We start from the raw sequence: 23,309 nt of genomic DNA, 5'->3' as shown, positions 1-23,309 counted from the left end.
CCAGACTGTGAGGATCCCTGGGATCAAAATGGAACACTGGGCCATGTTCCCCCCAAAAATACCTGTTCAACAGTTTTAGAAATGCTTCTAAATTGGAGTCAATGCCTAAAACAAACTTGGGGTGATGATAGTTCAGTAGGAGGGAAAATGAGCCTGACCTATGGCCTGTTCTCAAGTTACCATGTCTTGTGTCTTGTCCCTTTGTCTGGACAGAAGTCTGGGTTCCAAATTACACTTATACCTCATAATATTGTTAAGTGTAGCATTTTGCCCTCATTTGGACCTGGCTTTGCTGACAACACATAGATTTCTTCTTCCAGAAGCCATTGTTTGTTCCCAGAACTGCTGACTACATTGCTCAGACATCTAACCTATTTTGAGAAGTATTTCTCTTTGGCTTCTTCCCTTTCACTCACAAAGGTTGATAGTCACATCTTTATGTTGGAAAATGGGTAAACTAAGGCTTAACTCCTGGGTTTGCCGGTAAAAATGATTTATGTGCTTACTTTGTGCGTGTGTCTCTGTGTTTTGGTAGTGTATATCTGTGTGAGTGTGGGTGTCTGTGTGTCTGTGTTGAGTGTATGCCTACATGTGTGTGTGGATGAATGCCCCTGGCTACACCTGTAGATATCAGAGAGGAAGAGAATGTCAGATAATATCTATGACTTTACATGTTTTCATTGTAAACAGAGAGGAAGAGGATGCCAGATGACCATCTCTATGACTCTACATGTTTTCATTTAAAGCAGGGTTTCTCCTTGGACTTAAACCTTTCATTGTCTCTTCTGAGTCAAAAGCCAGCAAGTTCCCGAGATCCTCCTTCTCTGCTCAGAGTAGGGTTATAGTTGTGAAGTGATACTACCCTTGTTGTTTGGGTGCTGGTATCCAACCTCCAGTCATTACAATTGCCCAGCAAGCACTTTGAGTGACCTCTGTAGCCTTACTGGGTTCACGTTTATGAAAGGCTATAGAACACTATTTAATTTACAAGTCATCATGTTAAGTTTTCTTTATGTTCTTAATTGATACACTCAGTTGTTACTACTGTGGGTATATGAAGTTTCCGTTGTTGTTTACAAGTTAATAGTTTAGTGATTATATTACTAGTGGTGATTTACTATCACTGCTTCTGTTCAAAATGGCCTTCTCATTGCTGATTGATATCAGTCATGCTGGTTTTCCTAGTCTCTACTTTCTCCCAGGATGACACAGCTGTGCTCTAATGGCAGATGTGTTGCTTCGGGGTGGCATTAGTTACAAATGGCTTGGCCACTGGCCTTTGATGCTATTATGTACCTATCTATCATTTAGCCCATGTTCTGATTTTCTGTAATCTCAAATTCTGATTGCTAACTGCCTGAAGGAAAGGATCTTCCTGACAGTTTATCACATCTCAAATAAGGCCAACACTGCTTTCATAGAGGTAACTTTCGTCTGCTTGTCATTTCCAAATGGAATGAACTCCGTAGTCATAGAGCATATCAGGAATCTCCCCAAATAACAGAGTGCACACTGTGAAGTTGTCCTGGGAGCCCACATCTTCCATAAGTAACTGGGTTGCAGCAGTCATGTGGCTGGCCACTGCATTTCATATTTGTTCCCACAACAGTAGAAGGTTTTGAGTTCTGACATATAAGGGACTCAGATTTCTTTGGTTATCAATACAATGTTAGTTCCCCCAAATTTTTTTTTGTCTAAATTTGAGTCCAGGACAAAAATGGTTTACACCCCCATTTACTATTTGTCTATGTTTCCATTAAGCTAATGCACACTTCCAATTATGATATATGAGATTTTATATATTATATTTCATTTGACATTATAGGATGTAGCTTTCCTTTCCCACACATTTTCCTGCTTTATTTACTCATTCTCTTTTCACTGCTCTCTGCTGTTTCCAACCACGTGTGTCTTCCTTTCTTCAGAGCCTATTTGATAAAACTACAAATCATTTTTGTTCTATTTGTCAAAACTAATCACTACCCATGACACTGGAGTTGGGGGAGGCGACGGTGTTTATACAACAAGGAGGCTGATAATTTGAAATTGTTAGATTTTATTCCAAATGAGCTGAGGGCCGTTGTTTTGGATCTTGAGCTGAGTTGGACATGCCAACCTGTGTTACTGTTGTAATTGTTCCAGATGCAGTTGCAGAGAAATAACAGCCATAGAAACTCCGAGAAAAACCATCAGTCGGCAGCATCTGGACACAGTCAAATATCCCTGATGAGTAGACAGAAAAATTGAGATTTTAGGAGTGAGTGTGTCTAAGAAACCAGCATTTAGAAAATGGTGAAACAAATTAAGTCAGCATAGAACTTAGTAGTGCAAGAGCCACACTTAAATATCAGCATTGTTATATACTATTTTTGATAACAGTTCACAGAGGGAATATAAAATATTAATGAGTTTGATAATGTATCATTTTCACATTTCTGAAGTGTTCTAGTACTGAAAACCTTTACTTATCCATTTTTCTAATTAGTCACCTTACGTAATTTCACAACTAGAACCAAAGGAGAATTCACTCTACAAATTACATTCTTGATACAAGTTGTGACAGCTACAGATAAGTATAATTTTATAGTGCATCTTATATAGTTGTATTCTATATAAATACCCAGTAGTATTTCTCCTAACTATTGCAGAGGCAATAGCCATTGTATTGTTTATTGTTTTTACATCTTCCACCAGCCAATAAAAGCAATGCATATTCTCTTACAATAATCCTCACTATAATAAGTAATATTGGTTGATATAACTGAAGCATGATTAAATGAAGCATGATTAATAAAAACTCGGGGTCAGAAATTGGGGTTCAACATGAAGATCTGAAAAGCAAAACAGTCAGCCACTGGCTTTTACCTTGACCTCAGTCTGAAATGGCGATCCTGTCTTCTGGAATCTCAGAAGGAGACCGTGTCTGAGAGCTATCTCGCCCCATCTTATATTCCTCTGTAGGGCTGGGGTTGAAGGTGTACACCACTGGGATTAAAGACATGTACCACCCGATTTCTATAACAGCTAGGTGGCTACGGGGATTAAAGGTGTGTGTCATTGTGGCTACGGTGATTAAAGGTGTGTGTTACCATAATCTGGTCGGTAAGGCTGAACAGTGGGACTGTTTTACTCTCAGATCTTCAGGCAGTCTTTATTTATTAAAATATATTTGAAATGACAATACATATAACTTCAAGTCTCAAACTTTGTTTCAAAAATTTTTATTCACATAAACATAAATTGACAAACTGTAGTATGACATCCACATATGACCTATCACCTACTTCCATACAAGTTTGAAGGCTAGGAATGAGTTTTATGTTTTTGATGTTTGAACAAAAGTTGAAATAAAAGACCAAGGTTAACATCTAAAGTGAAGCGAATTGATTCTAGGTGCTGTTGCTATGGAGCTTTATGAAGGCACCCCACTCTGTGGTCTCATGTAAAATGCCTGATCAAAGCACCTCAAAACTGTGAAGATTATTAACAAAAGGAAGAAATGTGGAAAATCCTAAGATAATACCATGAATTGTACTGTGGTATTTCGGTAAGATGTTGAAACATAAGAGGATATTAAGTTAAAATATAAGGAACGCTGTATAAAGAATATGTATGCATAAGTGTGAATGTTAACTAGTAATATATCAATATTAATTTAACACTTATAACAAATATATCCTATTAACTGAGCATGGGATAGATGAGATCCCTACATCTTCTGTACTTCACATTTTTTCCTGATAATCTAAATCTCAAGAAATTCTAAAAATAAAGAGAAGGACAGGGACTGGTTTTATGATGCAGGAAACCAAGTGTCCACTGAAGGCTGAAAAAGCCTGCAACAAAATAGAATGTTCCTATATGATAAAGGTCTTGGAGAGAGCAGGGATACAAGGAACATACCTAAAGGTAATATACAACAAGCCAACAGCCAACAGCCAACATCAAACTAAATGGAGAGAAACTCCCAGCAATTCCACTGAAATCAGAAACAAGACAAGGTTGTCCACCCTCTCCTTATCTATTCAATATAGTTCTTGAGGTTCTAGCTAGAGCAATAAGACAACAAAAGGAGATTAAGAGGATACAAATCAGAAAAGAAGTCAAACTCACTATTTGCTGATGATATGATAGTTTACATAAATGACCCCAAAAATTTTACCAAGAAACTTCTACAACTCATAAACACCTTAAATAATGTAGCAGGATACAAGATTTACTCAAAAAAAATCAGTAGCCCTCCTTTACACAGATTATACATGGGTCGAGAAAGAAATCAGAGATATATCACCCTTCATAATAGCCACAAATAACATAAAATATCTTGGAGTAACTCTAACCAAACAAGCAAAGACCTGTATGACAAGAATGTTAAATCTTTGAAGAAAGAAATTGAAGAAGACACCAGAAAATGGAAATATCTCCCATGCTTTTGGGTAGGTAGAATTAACATAGTAAAAATGGCAATCTTACCAAAAGCAATCTACAGATTCAATGCAATGCCCTCAAAATCCCATCAAAATTCTCACAGACATTGAAAGAAAAATACTCTAAATGGAAAAGCATAGAGCCAAGGATTGCCAAAACAATACTGTACAATAAAGGAACTTCTGGAGGCGTCACAATCCCTGACTTCAAACTCTACTACAGAGCTACAGTACTGAAAGCAGCCTAGTACTGGCATAAAGACAGACAGGAGGACGAATGGAACTGAATCAATACCCGAATATCAATCCACACACCTACAAACTCCTGATTTTTGACAATGAAGCAAAAAATATAAAATGGAAAAAGAAAGCATATTCTACAAATGGTGCTGGCATAACTGGATATCAATATGTAGAAGAATGAAAATAGATCCATATCTATCGCCATACACAAAACTTAAGTTCAAATGGATCAAAGACCTCAACATAAAACCAACCACACTGAACCTCATAGAAGAGAAAGTGGGATATACACTTGAACACATTGGCACAGGAGACCACTTCCTAAATATAACCCTGGTGGCAGAGACACTGAGAGAAACAATAAATGGGACCTCCTGAAACTGAGACACTTCTGTAAAGCAAAGGACATGGTCAACAGACAAAATGGCAGCCTAAAGAATGGGAAAAGATCTTCACCAACCCCACATCAGACAGAGGTCTTATCTCCAAAATATACAAAGAGCTCAAGAAATTCGTCATCAAAAGAACAAATAATTCAATAAAAATGGGGTATAGACCTAAACAGAGAACTCTCAACAGATAAATCTAAAGTGGCTGAAAGACACTTAGGGAAATGCTCAACATCTCCTTAACCATCAGAGAAATGCAAATCAAAACAACTCTGAATTTTTTTATACCTTAAGAATAGCTAAGATCAAAAACACTGATGACAAATTATGCTGGAAAGGATATGGGGTAAAGGGAACACTCCTCCATTGCTGGTGGGAGTGCAAACTGGTACAGCCCTTTTGGATATCAGTATGATGATTTCTCAGAAAATTAGGAAACAACCTACCACAATGCCACTTTTGGGTGTATACTCAAAGGATGCTCAATCATATCATAAGGATATGTGCTCAAATATGTTCATAGCAGCATTATTTGTCATAGCCAGAACCTGGAAACAACATAAATGACCCTCAGCCAAAGAATGAATAAAGAAAATGTCGTACATTTACACAAAGGAATACTACAAGCAGAAAAAAATGACTTCTTGAAATTTATGGGCCAATAAATGGATCTAGAAAATATATTGAGTGAGGTAACCCAGATCTAGAAAGACAAATATCATATGTACTCACTCATAAGTGGCTTTTGGACATTTAGCAAAGAAAAACCAGTCTACAGTTCACAATCCCAAAGAACCTAGACAACAAAGAGGATCCTAAGAGAGACATACATAGACCTAATCTACATGGGAAGTAGAAAAATCTAATATCTCCTGAGTAAATTGGGAGCATGGGGACCTTGGGAGAGGGTTAAAGGTGATGGAAGAGGAAGGGAGAGAAGTTGAGAAAAATATATAGCTCAATAAAAACAATTAAAAAAAACTTACTTGGATTTGCAAAAAATACTAAAGGAAAGCAATATATTCTATATCCAGCTTACAAAAAATGGTAAGAACAAAATTATAATGAGATATTACAACCAAGATTCATTCAAGACACATAAGATAGTCTTAACAAAAGAAAGAACCTTCTGCTGCTCTTCCCTTTTTTTCTAATCTTTGAATTAATTTTTTGAGTCTTATAAATATATGTTGATTAATTCTTTCCTCTTTCAATTTCTTTCAGATCCACATTCTTCCCTAGCCACCCAATTGTTTTTTTTTAATTTCCAACAAATGCTATCTGTACAGCTCCTATAGTCTTGGATGTATGTGGAACATGGCCATCCATCTTAGTTATGGTTTCTGTTGCTGTGAATAGACACCACGACCATGGCAACTCCTATAAAAACATTTAAATGGGGTGGCTTGCTTACAGCTTAGAGGTTCAATCCATTATCGTCATGGTGGGACATGGTGGTGTGCAGGTTGACATGGTGCTGGAGAAGTAGCTGAGAATCCTATATCTAGCATGCAACAGGAAGTAGACTGTCTCACTGGGCATGTCTTGAGCATATATGAGACCTCAAAGCCCATTTCCACAGGGACACGCTTTCTCTAACAAGACCACACCTGCTCCAACAACGCCATACTTCCCAACAGTGCCACTCTCTTTGGGGGTCATTTTCTTTCAAATCACCACACCAACATACCGGGGGCCATACCACTAAAGAGAACTGACTCTCTCTTGCCCAACATTTATCAATCGCTAGGAGGTCCTCAGCTAGGAGAGGGACTCTGACACCCCCTCTGCTGACCAATCTGCAACTTCTTGTTTGAACTTGTACAGATCTTGTGCATGCTGTCAAAAACTGTTAACCGGAGTTTATATGCGCAGCTGCCTAGTTGTGTCTGAAAAACACTGTTTCCTTGTAGTAATCCACTGCCTCTGGCTCTTACACTCTTTCTGCTTCCTCTTTTGCAATGATCCCTGAGCCTTGAGAGGAGGGGGTATGACAGAGGTGTTGCACTTAGGGCTGAGCATTTCACAGTTTCTCATTCTCTACATCTTGATCAGTTGTGGCCTCTGTGTTAATCGCCATCTATTACAAGTAGAAGCATCTGTAATGAGGGTTGAGTGATGAACTAATCTTTAGTTACAATGATAAGGAATTAAAGGTCATTTTAATACTGACCTTCGGAGAATGATAATAGCAGGTGTTCCCCTAGGGCTTATGGTCTGTCTAGCCACAGGTCTTTCATCCCATCGATTGGGTCAGGTATGGGTTTCATCTTGTGGAGTATGCTTTAAATTCAACCGTAAAGTGATTGGTTACTCCCATGATGGCACTATTGCCCCAGTGGGCATGTCTTAACAAGCCTGATATTATTGTAGCTCACAGTCTGATAGTGTGCACAGAACTGTCCAATGCCATGGAACAAGACAGAAGGGGTGAAACTTCCAGGTGAGTTCTAGTTTGCTTTCTTCATATTGGACCACATACTGCCTTCAAAAATAGGGACTTACTGTAATGTTTGGAGGGTAACCAAGAGAACTGGCAATAACCTGTAATATTTGGGAATCTATGGTCAACAATTCCAAAAGAGGTAACCTATTCCTGCATTGGGATTTTTGTCTGTGGTGTCTAGTAGTGACATTGTTTCCCTTGATAGTGTAACTTAACTCCATTTAAACTGTATATAGGGAAGCTTCTGCAGTCCTAGGTTTTCATATGACTTTGAAATGTCTTTAGCGTTTGTCATCGTACCTCACATTTCTTTATGTATTCCACCCTCCCACCTCTCACTCCATTTAATGCTTCCTGCTCCTAGGTTGCCAACATAGTCTTTATCGACATGCAGATATTGAGGGTAAAAAAGGCAGCCTGCTACGGCTAGCATTTGTTTTCTTCCTTTCTCTCACATCACTGTGGAAGGTCACTGGGGTATCCACGACAGCCTTGTTCAGCTGTACATTCAGATTTCCCACAGTCAGCTGTTAATTTACTGGGGTCAGACTACTAATGTCTCTAAGGTTTCTGTCTTGTTGTTTTCCTTCCTTGGGTTCAGAATTTTTTCTTGAGGTCAATTTATCTTAGTTAGTGTTTCAGAGTTTACAACTACTTTAACTGCACACTTATAGTGTATGAGTCAGAAAGAAAATGCAAGTAGCCTTCTATTGTGTCATTGTACAGGATCTGATGTCCTGGCCTGGTGTGCTTTCTTCTCTGCACCTCTCAGGAGTGTCTTAATCTATCTATCTATCTATCTATCTATCTATCTATCTATCTATCTATCTATCTATCTATCTATCATCTATCTATCATCTATCTATCTTTCTCTCTCTCTCTCTCCCTCTCTCTCTCTGTCTATTATTTATAACCTATACTGATTTATATGTCTATCTATCTCTATTCCAGGGTTTTTAGTTGTGGTTTCTGGTATAAATAGTGGAATATATGCCTATTCTACTGGTTCTAAAGTTTTCAGAGTGTTTCCTCTTGAATATATGTAGTTTATAGCAACATATCTACTCGAAAATGGAATACACAAGGAACTGTAATTATTGTAACCATGAGGAATTTAATATTATGACATTAAGAATTCATATTTACAGTGGCAACTTTATGAACTTTCATGATAGCACACACAATCAAACCAGGGTTTCTCTTAGATCTTAAGTCTCTGACGTTGTAATACAATGTTTTGTTTCACATTACAATGATCTCTTGCCCAGAACAAATGACTAACATCCGTTTTTCTAAATGTGGCACTTTGTTGTGGATGCAATTGTTGCTTTTGGAGTAATAGAGGCTGGGGAGAGAGATTGCTCCTGTTGTAATGACACTATCGTTTCTCATGTCATTCTAAGGTCAGGAAACAATGCTTGCACAAGTGTGCTCAATGTCATTGGTATTATATTCTTTCTTTCTTCACGAAGTGCATTATTTTTATGTGAAAATAATAAATACCAATCAAATGGATAATAGATACATGGGTGAATATCTTAGCATTACAAAGTTCCCAGTTTTTAAGGCAAGGAGATGAGTGGAGACAATTTAAAATAACCTATTTCTTTCATAGATGAATAAACCCAAAGTCAGATGTTGCATGTTATGTCCATGTTTTGTTGATCATTTTTCTGGTAGAGCTAAATTTAGTCTTCTATTTCTATGTAACAAAATTGCCATAATATGAAAGAATTAGTAATGTAATGAAAGAATTGTGCCTTCATAACATTTTAGGCATTTTCAGTGTTTCTTCTAGTTACACTATTTCTAATGTAATTACCTAAATCACAATTTAGAATTTTCTTACATTTTCTGGTACAATTAAAATTATCCAAAATATAATGTGTATATATATATATAGTCACTCCTAAGGACCCACATCTGCGTGACCTAAATTTTTAGCTCTACTCAACCTTCTAGGTTTCTAAGGTGACCCCAAGTAGCACCATCATCTGGGACCACATATTCAGTTCAACAGCCTATGGTGGCCAGTGGATATTCAAACCACAATATTGTATGTATTCTGATAGGCAACAGTTTCTGATAGCTTGATTGTTAGTGGACTATTTTTAAGATGATGGGGAATGATGGCGTCTCATTTGCTTCCACAGCTGGATTCTGATGGCATCATCACTATAGAAGAGCAGATCGTTCTTGTTATGAAAGCTAAAGTGCAGTGTGAGCTCAACATCACAGCTCAACTCCAAGAAGGAGGTAATGATGCCAAGACGTGTGTTTTCTTTGTGTTCGTCATCCCTATCTTCACGAGAATTTCAAATAGTCTCCGTAAGTGCTAGGGAGATCTTGTCAAGCATTCTGTGTTTCCATGTGGAAGGGATGTAAAGAGAATGAAGTTATTCCATCGTTTACCACATGCACTTTCCCTTTCTTATGGCGTGTTGACTTGCATGTTGTTGGGAGCCCGTGTGTTGACTTACCCTTGACAGTGCAGTACGCTCAGAGGGTGTAGACTCTGTGGATATTGTCTACAGTCTCAGGTTGTGATCTCAGTTCAAACCAGTCTGTAAGTCATCTTCTACAGAAAACTTTTAGAATAAAATAAATTAATAAATAAACATAATTTTCAGAAAATTATTATTTCTTAAGTTTTCAAGTCATCTCTCAAATATTTCTACATTCAGGTCAGAAATAGGGGTTGATTTACTGAACCCTCTAAATCCCAACTAATTATATGGAACAATGTCCTTAAAGCTATACTTCATATAGTTTGCAGATGGGCATCTGTTTATATTGGTTTGAAATATTCAAAAATTGTGACTGATTTTTTATAGTTGTTATGATCACAGAATGTTGTGATGGTGATTCATTAAAGTGTGTTGAGAGAGGGTTGAAGGGGAGGAGAAAGGCAGGGAGGGGAGCAGAGAAAAATATAGAGCTCCACAAAAATCAATAAAATAATAAAAAAGAGACTTTAATGGCTTTTATTGTAGCCAGTCTTGAATGTCTGTAATTGCTCCAGTTTCCACTGCAATGTTTTATAGACTCTGCCAGGTTACGCTCCTCCCTTATGTTGTTCATATAATCTGTATCCAGAATGATCACTTGACCTATTATTTCTTGAGATACCTGTTTTTATAACAACATGCTGGTGCATTTTTCATTGAAAAGTTCATTAGATGGTTTTCACCTCATATTCTTTGACACTGTTATTAAATATATGCAAGTTTAGAAATTTATTTTCCAATGATAAAATGTTTTATCAATTTAAAGAAGGATTCTATAACTCTAGAGATACTTTTGATTGGAATATTAAAGTCACATATACTTAAATAATCACATTAAAAATAGTAGTATTTAATTAATCAACACCAGTGTATTTTTTTCTTTGTTAGTTAAGTGTAACTTTTTCAATCCATTGAAAATGTTTTAAATGTGATATAATGTACAGCTGTTTGCTGTTCAACTATTAAACATACTTACATTATTATGTACCCAATCTCCAGAAATTTTTTATCTTGAAAATTTATAATAATAAATGTATTTTCAATAAGCACTTATATTTTCATATTATTTTATTAAACTTTCCATATACTTAATTTATATATGTTCACATATATGTATATATTTATATACATACACACATATGTATATATGTATACACACATATATATAGTTTTGAGACAGGACACATAGCTAGGAACTCACTCTGAAGACCAGGCTTGTCTTGAATTTACTGAGATTTACTTGTTTCTGTTTCCCAAGTGCTGAGATTAAAGGCGTGTGTCATTATATCTAGCTAGGAACATTTTATGTGAATAGTTTGCATCCAAACTTTAGCTTAGTTATTCTAATAATCTTTGTGTATCAAACAAATAGTTTAGTCTGGTTATCTTAATTGTGCGTTAACATACAACATTTGAATTTGACTATACCTTCTTATTTGAACTCTCTCTGGGTCCTTTTCATCTCTCCCTCTCTAATCTTCTCTTGAATTGATTGTAGCACTTTTGCTTTTTTGAAGTTTAGATACATTTATCTCACATGTGTGAGTATTTTACTGGCATGGCATGTATGCCATCACATATATGCCTGTGGAGTCCAGAAGAGGATCAGATCACTTAGAACAGAAATTATAGATGACTGTGAGCCACTACATGGGTGCTGGGAACTGAACCACTGATGTGGGATGTTCTTCTGAATTTGTGTTGCTTTTGTTGGTTGATGAATAAAGCTGCTTTGGCCAATGGCTTAGCAGAGTAAAGCCAGGTGGGAAATCCAAACAGAGATATATAGAGAGAGTAAGTGGAGTCAAAGAGATACCATGCCAGAACATTACTAGTAAACCATTGCCTCATGGCGATGCACAGGTGAAAGGAAATGGCTTAATGTAAGATATAAGAGCTAGCTGAGAATATACATGAGCTGTTGGCCAAACAGTGTTGTAATTAACATAGTTTCTGTGTGATTATTTGGGTCTGGGAGGCTCTGGAAAACCACTTTTGCTTATTTTATTCTACTTTGTTTCAACATCTATAGCTCATTGGGAGGATACCTAATTCCTTTAGTGATTACCATAGGATGTTAAGCTAGGTGGTGGTGGTACATGCCTTTAATTCCAGCATTTGCAGGCAGAGGTAGGCAGATCTGTGAGTTCGAGTCCAGCCTGACCTACAGAGTGAGTTCCAGGACAGTCAGGATTATTAAACAGATATACAGAGAAACCCTGGCTTGAAAAACCAAAAAAAAGAGGAAAATAAAATTTAAAGTTTATCATAATATCTTCATTCCATATTACTAAGGCAGATTTGGGTATTGTAGGGTATTGTCACATAGGAGTTAAGTTTGACCTTAATTTTATGTTAGTTTTTCCATCTTCCTCAAATATGTCTTTTTTATATTTACTTACTTGGAATTCTGCTTATTGTGCTATGAGGTTTTGTTGACTTGGAGATGGCATTTTTAGTTGCAATATTAATACAGTTTTGGATATATGGTCCTTGACTGAGATATATCTGTTAGTGTCTGAACATCTGAACATGCCATTCATTTTTTATCCTAGATGCTGTTGCTACTGCTGCTGAATCAGTTTTCAGTCTTTGCTGGTGATCTGTTTCTCCCTGGGTCTTTTTAAGAGCTTCCCCTCTGACTTTTATGATTTCAGTTTTAGTCTGTGTCCAGGTAGGAAGCCATTGGGTTTTCTGCATCTGAGGATCTGTGTCACTAAGAGCTGGCTCTGCAGTGTCTCCCTGGAAGGTTTGGTCCTGATCTGGTAGCACTATTTTGATAGGTTTGGGAAACTTGAGGAGGTGGGCTGAGCTGGAGGGAGCAGGACATTGCCTGTGTTTCCTTGAGTCCCCTGTCTCCCTCACCCCTTCTTTCTACCCTCCCCCTTTCCTTCTCCATCTTCCCTTTCTCCACCCCCTTTCCTTCTCCATCTTCCCTTTCTCCACCCCTCTATGAGGTAAATGTTCTCTACTTCTTCACTCAGCCATGATATTCTGCTTCATTATAAACCCGAGACAACAGAGCACAGGATTTCGGACTGGAACATTTGAAGCCATGGGCCCAAATAATCCCGTCTTGCTCTACGTGTTCTGGTGCTCTCTGGTATTTTGCCACAGCACTGAAAAAATTAACATAGGTGTATTTGGTGATTTGGTGAGGGGAAAGTTATTGGTTTCTGAAAATTTCACCTCCTCCATTCTGTCCAGCAGCACCTGGAGCTTCTTGTAGACAGATGTGGGGTGCCTAGTACCACCTCTCTGGATTCATGCCTTACTTATAGTCTTTTTCTTAGTTTTCCTGTGCTGTCTTGGTAATTTCTTCCAAGTATCTTCAAGTTCCCCAAGTCACTGTTCAGTATTGTGTTATAGTTGGCTTATGAATATTGCTCTGAGCTTTTTAAAAAACCTTCATATCTTACTTTAAGTCTTTTGTACTTTTAACCTTTGAATCTCTTCTTGATTTTCTAGACGTGCTTTTTCCATAATCTGTGTTTATTAATTTGTATACCTAGAGACTTTGTTGGTGAGCCAGGGCTGCTACATTGGTGCCTTGTTTCCTTATGTGCCATAGGAGATATGAGTTGTTTCCTTATGTGCCATATGAGAAATGCGGAAGGACTCAGGGTCTTATTTATGTATTTATTTATTGTCTTCTACAAGACTCCTACAGGAACTACTGACTTAACTTTAGTTTAAACTCAATTTAGACAACGTATTGAATTTGGGCTTTAGTTACAAAATTTTGGGATAAGAATTTTTCCTCTCACTGTTTCTTATTTCAGCTCTAAATTTAGGTGAGTTTGAAAAGGACCTATCTCTGCTGGGAATGATGGTTTCATTTTATATCCACTCACCAGTGTCGCATGTGGTGGGGGTCTTCTCTCAAGGATATTGATTTTATAGCAGGATTGCCCATATGATGTGATAAACTTATCATGGCCTAGGCTTGTATTTCATTACTCAAGTGTAATAAAACCCCAAGATGTTAGTGGGATTTTCTGAGCTAAGACCCTAAATACAGTGATTGATGACCCTATAGAATAATTTCTGGCCTCATATTTATTTCTTTTACTTTATGCTCTATGTTACAGCATAGAAGTAACTTTTATATATTAATTTGGCTTTAATATGTGTGTTCCAAGAGAAGTAAGTCTTCTTAAGTGCCACTCAGAGTATCCCAAATGACACTCTCAATTTACCTTTAAAGAACACCACAATATACAAATTTATTAGAAAGAGGTAGCACATCAAAGAACTTGGAAAAATTATTAATATCCATTAGGGACAAATGAACTGTTTTCTACGATGTTTCAGTGAATGTTAAGCTGTAGTGTCTTAGAGATTACCTAGTCTGTCACGGTCTTCTGTGTCTCTCTAGAAGCTATATGAGTACTATTGTATGTGTTTGGTAGTAACTACTGAAGACCATGGCTATGATCCTATTCTTTGCTCTGTGGACTTAATGGTTTCATGGGAGTGGTAGACATCCTTCAGGATGGTACATAATTTTAACAGCAGAGACATTCACAACTGTGGAACCACTGAAAACATCTCAGTCAGTAAGGGATTAGGGAAAGTTTCCTGGGTGAATAATCATCACATTTTAAATTTCTTCTGCATGGACGGGCTCTGTGGGAGCCTTCTCAGCTTGGTCGATCACCTTCCTGGACCTGGGGGGAGTTGGGAGGACCTTGGTCTTAACACAGAGTAGGGTACCCTGATGGCTCCTTGGCCTGGAGAGGGAGGGAGGGGAGGTATGAGTGGAGGGGAGGGGAGGGAAGGGGGAAGAGGAGGGGAGGGAAGGGGAGGAAGAGGGGAGGGAAGGGGGGGAGGAGGAGGGGAGGAGATGGAAATTTTTAAATATAAAAAAATAAACCATGAAAAAAAATAAAATAAAGAAATATCTAAAAAAATTAAATTTAAAGGGGTAGGAGTTACACGGATAGAGCAAGAAATCCATCCATCCATCCATCCATCCATCCATCCATCCATCCATCCACCCACCCACCCATCCATCCAAACAAACAAACAAGCCTTCAGGAAGGGGGTTAGGGGAGCAAAGGTTAGTAAATATAAATCAGTAACAGACTGTAGAAACATCAGATACAAAATCAAATTATCTGGATGTACTGACTTGTTTAACACCTGACATTTGTGAATATGTGCAAATGTGCATGAATAAATAGTAAAAAGAGAACTCTTTCTTTAAGATCTTCCTTCATACAGAAATAATATAGCGCATTAAATGTGACAAACTTTGAGCTACCTTTCAATGAAAATATTTTATTATATATAGATTAAGCAAAGCATTCTACACTTTAAAGTTGTTAAAGACTAGACCGACATTTTGATTTTACTAGCTAACAAGAAATTTTCATTTTAAATGATCTTAAGGTTGAAAGGCAGATATAAAAATATTTAGAAAGGGGTTATTATGCTTCATGCAACCACTGCAAAGCAATAGCAAAAACAAGGTAACTGAAATAAGCATTATAAAATACCAACAGCTATTAATTCTACATTTTAACTATATAGTATTCTTTTGTATTTCTGAAAAAAACTTGGGGCTGGTGAGATGGCTCAGAGGTTAAGAGCACTGGCTTCTCTTCCAGAGGTCCTGAGTTCAATTCCCAATGCCCACATGTCATGTTCCAAGGGTTTGATGCTGCTTCTCACCTCTTTAGGCACTGCACACATATGGTACAAATTACAGACAGACACATATATACACAAAATTAAATAGCTGAACATTTAAAAATATAATAAGAACATGAAAACTTCTAAATGTTTATCAAAGGAGAGCTGTAAATACAAATACCTAGTCATAAAATTATTGAGGATTTAAAATAAAAAATGAAGGTTTCATTCCTTCTGCTTCTCCTTCCAAGTATGATCTTTCATGAGTAACACAAGAGCTAAAATGATAAAAGCTGGATTTTCTAAATTTTAGACCATTATCTTTAAACAGGGCCGAACAAGCTTCAGTAATGATTAGCTTTGCTTGGGATATAGATGTGAGCCAGTTAGAATTGGTGGTGCTAATTTATAAAAAGGAGAGTGCTGAATCTTTGGTAATTACTTTTGTGCTGAAATTGGACTTGATGGCCAAGAAGTTGTTAATTAAGAGATCCACATTGTATGTTTGAGGTCCAGGTTTCCAAGTCTTTATGACCTTTTGTGAATACTATCATTCTTATTATTAAAGAGCCATCTGAGACATTAATGTGTTCTATAAAAATACTGTTTTGAAGGCTGTTGGTTTTCTGAATCTGGGAGTGAGGTCTATGGAGGTATTCATTCACGTGTCGGGTGGCATCTTGTAGAAACCAGAAAACTATCTCTTTTAATACTGAGTAATTGTACAATGCACTGACTCATAGATTTTTTTTTTTTTTTTTTTGGTTTTTCGAGACAGGGTTTCTCTGCAGCTTTAGAGCCTGTCCTGGAGCTAGCTCTTGTAGACCAGGCTGGTCTTGAACTCACAGAGATCTGCCTGCCTCTGCCTCCTGAGTGCTGGGATTAAAGGTGTGTGCCACCACCGCCCGGCTTGACTCATAGATTTTTACATTTGTATGAAGACTTTAATTCATTGTGTGATGAATTCCCAAACATAAAACGTGACATGGCAGCATGCATTTTCCAGACAGGAAAACAGGACCATGTTTCTGGGTCCAGTTGATGTTGGTTGTGAAGTACATATTGATTGGACAGTAGTGTGAGCCTTCTGAAACAATAACAAGTAACTGGAGATAAACAAGCTTATATAGAAAAAAAGGCTTATTTTGGTGCACAGTTTTGGTTTTATTCCATAATTGATTTGCTCTGTAGCTTTGGGCTCATGGCAGGATAACGTGGCAGAAACACATTACAGAGCAAAGCTATTCAACTCCTGGAAAGAGGAAGGAAGGAGCCCTGGTCCTACTATCCCTTCCAGGGACTGCTCCCAATCACCAGAAGATGAACCACGGGGGCCCTCACACATTAAAGTTCCTACCACCTCCCTATAACACAAGCTGAGACTAAACTTTTAACTCATGGGACTCAGTGGGGTGTTTAAGACCCAGACTTTAGCAATAGTCCATATATAAGAAGACAACATGACTTATTAACAACAAAGTAAATGGGCAGGAAGTCATATGGAATTCTAATGCACTGTAAAAGAAACTGATAGGTGAGATTGACTCCCTGATCAGAGGGAGCAACGAGAAAATCAAAGGACCACCATCACATCCAGCAATAGCAACATCAGCAGCAAAAGCAGATGCTTCAGGAAGAGAAGCAGATACAATGGTCCATCAGAAGCAAGAGGCAGTGGGATGCATTCCTGGGTTGCCTGTGGTGTGTGAAGTCAGGCTGCGACCCTGTGAGGGAAGGGAGGTTGTTTCCAGGAAAACGCCGTCTTCTGTGAGAAAGGTGTGGGTGAATAAAGACCCTTTTCTTCTCTTACTCTCTTCAGCAAGACACAAAACATCAAATGTTTGTTTCTATGTGACAAGGTGACATGGAAAAGTTAATTCCAGGTTGAGGCTAAATTATTACCAGGGATATCAGTGTTTGTATGAGGTTTTAGTGAACTGACTTTCAAACCAAACAACCTGACTTGATGAGTGTTAGCTAGTACTTGTGATAGCAGAAAAATGAGCTCCTAAGGATGTCTACGGCTTGCACATATTGTTATGCCCATGAATGCTATGCTACACAGCCAAAAGGGCCCAAAGGTAGTTGTAGATGGCTTATGCTTATGCATATTAAAATATGGAAGTTGTTCTGGGTTATTTGGGTTTACACAATATATTCATCTAGGTCTTGAAAAATCGAAGAAGAAGGTGGCAGAATGAATTGAATTGTAAGCAGAGAAGAGCCAGAGGGGCTCAACATGCAAGAAGGATCCAGTCAGCACTGCTGACTATGAAGATGGAGGGAGGGGCCAGTTACAGGAACTGTCTTCAGAAGTTGGACAAGTGCGCTGCTAACAGCCAGAAAGAAACCAGTTTCACAATGGAGGATCTGAACTCTGCCAACTACTGAAATGAGCAGGGAAATACATGCACACCTTCAGAGTCTTCAGAATGGAGCTTAGCCTTGTCAGCTCTTGGTTATGGCCTTTGAGTTCATAAGCAAAGGCCTTACTGAGTCAGAGTTCTGACCTCATTTAAAACTGTGAAATTTGTCACAGAAAATGAATGCAGCACTCACGGCAAGTGTCTTTACTGGGGAAGTGGGGGTGTGATGTGGCTGACAGGCTTTCTTCTTAGCAGTTCAGTGTATGACCAAAGCAAAGGAGCCCCAAGAGTTCAGCACTGACAGCGAGCATTTGCTAAGTAGCAGGAGGCTGTGCCTGAAGCATGGCTAACGCACAAGACAAAACAGACAAAAGAGCTCCGCTTGGGTTCCTTCATTCCCACGACTAAGAAAACCATAGGAAAAACCCTCCACATAATACTGGAAGGTGAGGAGACCTGTGGAGAATGACAGTGGGGAAGAGGGAGGAGTGAACTGGGATGAGGAGTTGACATTCGAGAAAAAGTACAGAGCACTGAGGTGACCAGGGGAAATGACACTGAAACCCAGGAAGAGGCAGCTGAGCTGTACCGGGACAAGCCAGCAACAGATCCTGAGTGAGCTGGGGACAGGGAGCTGTGGGGGATTTGGGAGCTGATATGGTAAGAGTAAGTGTGAGTGTGCCATTGGTGTTTGAATTGGGTAAGAGAACACCCAAACACACAGCCGGTAACAGGAAGTAGCTTTACTTGCTAAACAGGCAGCAAGGGCAAGAGAAACTAAGGGTTCATCATGAGCTTGTGGCTTGTGACGTAGACTTGGTAACGTTCTGGGATGTTTGGACTCTCTCCTGCATACATACCATTTCCCAGATGGCCAAACAATCTAGAAAGCTTTCTACACTGAGGCCTACAGTGCAGGGAACACACAACATGTGGTGGGAACTTCACGTGTCTGAGAAGGACTTGAACACAGACTGCTCTAGCTAGGCTTCCTCTTTTTCATAGTGTTGCATTGCTCCCCACAGGTAACCAGGAGCAGCACAAGCACAGTTGTGGGGAGAAGTGTAGAAACCTGTCCTGGAGAGAGGCTTGGGGGTGGGGAGAGAGGAGGAGGAAGAAAAGAAGAAAAAATGGAGGGAATACGCAGTAAGAATGACCTGCTCAAAACTCATCTCGTAACTCTAGATAGAGGTGTGATGAAACTGCATTTGTCTTGAAAAGTGTGGAGGGGTTGGAGAGATGGCTCAGTGGTTAAGAGCACTGACTGCTCTTCCAATGGACCTGGGTTCAGTTCCCACATAGCAGTTTGCAACTGTCTGTAACTCTAGTTCCAGGGGATCTGACAGCCTGGCAGAGACATCCATGCAGGCAAAATACCAATCCACATAAAATAAAAATAAATAAATTATTAAAAAATAAAAATAAAAGAAGAGACATGTAGAGAGCTATGACAGCTGTGTCTGAGGTGAGCACGAGATTCATTTATTAGTAAAATTAGATTTATTAGTAAAAAGAACCTAAGTCTTAAATCACTTTTGTGTATCATGTTCTTCAACAGCAGTTTTTAAAAATCTAAGGTAAATTTTGTAGCTAGGACAGTTGGAAGAAATATGCCACAGCTGTTCACAGTGCTACCAATGCTTCTTATACCTTAACTATTGTTGCTTTTACAGTGAATATACTGGTATGATTTAGCTACTTTAATTTAGCAGATCAGACTCCTGCTAATGTGCCCATGATGAGACATTTGGGGGCATTTGCCTCTCGTCTCTTCTGGTTTAGTTTCCAAACTTAGCAGTTTGTTTTACATTTTATCCCAGGGGCTGAGCTGAAGTTTTATGTGTTGAAAGCATTAGTTTAATATTGTTTTCTTGTCTTTCTTTATTTTCGTTTCTTATCAGAAGGCAATTGCTTCCCAGAATGGGATGGTCTTATTTGTTGGCCTAGAGGAACAGTGGGGAAAATGTCAGCTGTGCCATGCCCTCCTTACATTCATGACTTCAATCATAAAGGTATTGAACTTTCTTGAGATGATTGATTGCAACAGACATTTACTCTCTTCTTTGATGTTTAATAACAGACTTGTGGGGAACTGTGATCTCAGCATCTTTCATGTCTTTCCAGGAGTTGCTTTCCGGCACTGTACCCTCAACGGAACGTGGGATTTCATTCATAGCTCAAATAAAACATGGGCTAATTATTCAGACTGCTTTCTGCAGCCAGATATCAGCATAGGAAAGGTAATGACATTTCTATGTTTTTGAATCCCCGAGGAGAAGAAGAAAATGTTTTTGCACAATTTTTGCTTGTCAGCCAATATATACAAAATCCTTTTTATTCCATGACACAATCAAATGTGGCTGAACTTTTCTCCTGTTTTCCTTACAGTAGAGTTATCTGGCACACACACACACACACACACACACACACACACACACACACACACACACAGTTTATTATACTACATTGTTATATTATTCTATATCATGTTATAGTATATACATACAAATAGGTAGTGAGCAACATGATTCATGATTCATTCTTAATTACTTGTGAATGCCAAATCTCATCCCACTATGTTTCTGAAGGATGTTTTCATCTTAGTGAATGGCACATTTAGTGTGTTTTATCTCAGAAGATTGCATTTGATGATTTCATTTTAAGTGACGAATCAGAGTTGCAGCATTATATTGAGCAAGGTTCAGTGTATAGGTCTTCCAGCACAATATCTTCATTTCATAGACATGAGTCAGCTGTGAACCAGGGAAAGAGTGTGGGCCCAGGAGTCGGTTTGCTGATGGCAGGGTTGAGGGCTAAACTCTGGTGTCCCAGTTACCTATTAGAGTGGTGTGGTGCTGTAACCATGTGTAAATGTGAGAAAGTTATATTCAGGGGCTTAAAACTCACAGTTAAATTCCAGTCACACAGCCCTGTTGAGCAAACGTGTGTGGTGACAAATGACCATGCAGCTGGAATGAGTGTAGCAAGTTGATGTACCAGAGCTGTGGCAGAGACCATAGAACAGGCCATAAAATTGTGGCTCTGTCTGCAGGGTGGACTGTAGGAGGAAGGGTGGTGTTTTGAAAGCAAACGGCCCCCAAAGGGAGTAGTGGCACTATTAGGAGGTGTGGCTTTGTTGGAGGAAGTGTGTCACTATGAAGGCAGGCTTTGAGGTCTCACACATGCTCAAACCACACCCACTGGGACAGTTCACTTCCTGTTGCTTTTGAATCAAGATGTAAGAACTCTTAGCTCCAGCATCGTGTCTGCCTGCCTGCTGCCTTGCTTCCTGACATGCTGATAATGGACTAAACCTCTGAGCTGTAAGCAAGCCAGCCCCAGTTAAATGTTTTCCTTTATAAGAGTGGCCGTGGTCATGATGTCTTTTCAGAGCAATAGAAACCCTGATACGGGAAGTGGTTGAGATGAAGTTTTCTTTGTCTATTCTGTGAACATAGAGCTTCCTTTCTTCTTTTTTTGTGACAAAGTTTCACCACCTCAGTGAGCTCTTTGGTAATTTTCAACCTTTAGTTTTGTACTTCCAGGTTGAAACTCTAAACAGACAATGTGAGATTGCTATGCACTTTACAAGGTAACTCATTCCAACACTGAGGTAATTACTATGAGATGCTGCAAAATCATTTCAGTCTTTGACAGAAAAAAAAGCACTCACTGATAACTAAGTGTGCTTTTAAAATGCCATTAAAATGTGAATATGAAAAATAAGAAAGTTAAAACTCACTGCCAAGTTGTGTGCTTGGTGTTGATCTTTCTTTGTGTATCAAAGACTGACAGACGCTCATCTTTCACAGTGTTTATGTGGCCATTCATCAACATGGATTTATTTACACAGAACTCCAATCTTTCAACCATTCGCCATGATTACAGTGCATTCTAAGAAGTATAATCATAAAGGATGGCTAATAAACCCGGGATAAAGACTGTTTCTTTTTCCCCATTTTAATGTGTGTGTGCATATGTGTGCTTGTGTGAGTTTGTATGTGGAGTCCTGAGGCTGGGGTGGAGGTGCATCCCCAGGCACTCATCCACTTTGTTCATCCAGGTTGGGCCTCTCAGTCAAACCTAGACTTGTCCATATAATGAATCACACTAGCCAGTTTGCTCTGGGAATCTCCTGACTTCTGAGGCTGGAATTACAGATGGCCCCCATGCCTACTGACATTTATGTGGGCTTCTGGGAATTCAAACTCTGGCTCTTATGTATATATAAAACATTATATGATATTACATATAATAGCATATCTATTATTATCTAATAATAATAATATCTATTATTACATAATGGTCTATCTATCATCTATCTATATCTGTATCTATCTAGTATTCCATATGAAAATTATTTGGAAGTTTACTAAGAAGTAAAGAATCTTGTGAGTATTCAGTAATTTTATTTTCTCAGTATAAAAAAATCAAAGGATTGTTCTAGGGAGAAGGCTCAGTGGATAAGCTGCTTAGTTCATGAAGATATACTTCAGCTCTCTAGCACCCATGGAAAACAGCAGGCTGTGTCTGTAACTCAAGGGCTGTGTGTTGAGACAAGCAGATTCTTGGTGCTTGCTGGTCAAACCACTGTAGTCAAAATGGTGAACTCTCGGTTCAGTGAGAGATTGTCTCAAAAATTTACACATACGAAATTGCCAAAGAACGAACTTAATTAACAAAAGAATAATTAAAGTTAATTGATTGGAAACATGGAGAATGCAAGAATGCGGCGAACCCCCCTGGCCAGCAGGGAAGAACGACCACCGAGTCGAGGATTCTTCTCAAATCACGCTTTATTGGAGCCTCTTGGTTAAGGGAGAGCAGGAAGCGAGGGGCCCCGAGCACTAAACGGCAGCCGCTTATATAGGGAGAGTGGACACGGGTCATGCCTGCGGGAGGTTCTGTCTAGAGCCTTGCCTAATATGGAGTTGTTTACTCGGCACTGCAGGGGCTCAGCGCCATCTTGTGATGGTGGCCGGCAAATCGGCTCCCTGCACAAGAAGACCCCCAACACTGACCTCTGACATCTGTACACACGTGGGTGAGCTAACCCCATTAGAACTTGATGTAAGACAGCAGCATTTATAGAAAGTATTATGTAAGCTCTCTCTTATCTAATAGATATATGCAAATTAGAATACAATTATCAATTTGTATTAAACATCTCGAAGGTCTTTTATGAGTGTAGTTTCTTGTTATAAGTAGGAGGTACGCTCTCACAGTAGATTTCCTGGTCTCCTGGTTTGTAAAATCTTTCTGCCCCTTCTTCCACCATGTTTTTAAGCTTCGGG

At 38.7% G+C, this 23,309-nt stretch overlaps 1 protein-coding gene across 1 annotated transcript in view; it reads left to right on the top strand.

Moving 5' to 3' along the window:
- The window catches only part of Pth2r (parathyroid hormone 2 receptor), a 79,178-nt gene that overhangs the window by 8,772 nt on the left and 47,097 nt on the right, over positions 1-23,309 (top strand). The window contains exons 2-4 of the mRNA XM_038341057.1: positions 9,659-9,761; positions 19,917-20,027; positions 20,140-20,255. Coding sequence (XP_038196985.1) covers positions 9,659-9,761; positions 19,917-20,027; positions 20,140-20,255 — 330 coding nt within the window. The remainder of the gene's footprint in view (positions 1-9,658; positions 9,762-19,916; positions 20,028-20,139; positions 20,256-23,309) is intronic.

This window comes from Arvicola amphibius, chromosome 8, assembly GCF_903992535.2.
Source record: "Arvicola amphibius chromosome 8, mArvAmp1.2, whole genome shotgun sequence".
NCBI classification, from domain to species: Eukaryota; Metazoa; Chordata; class Mammalia; order Rodentia; family Cricetidae; genus Arvicola; species Arvicola amphibius.
The sequence above is the reverse complement of the archived record's forward strand: the minus strand, read 5'-3'. Positions and strand labels throughout refer to the sequence as shown.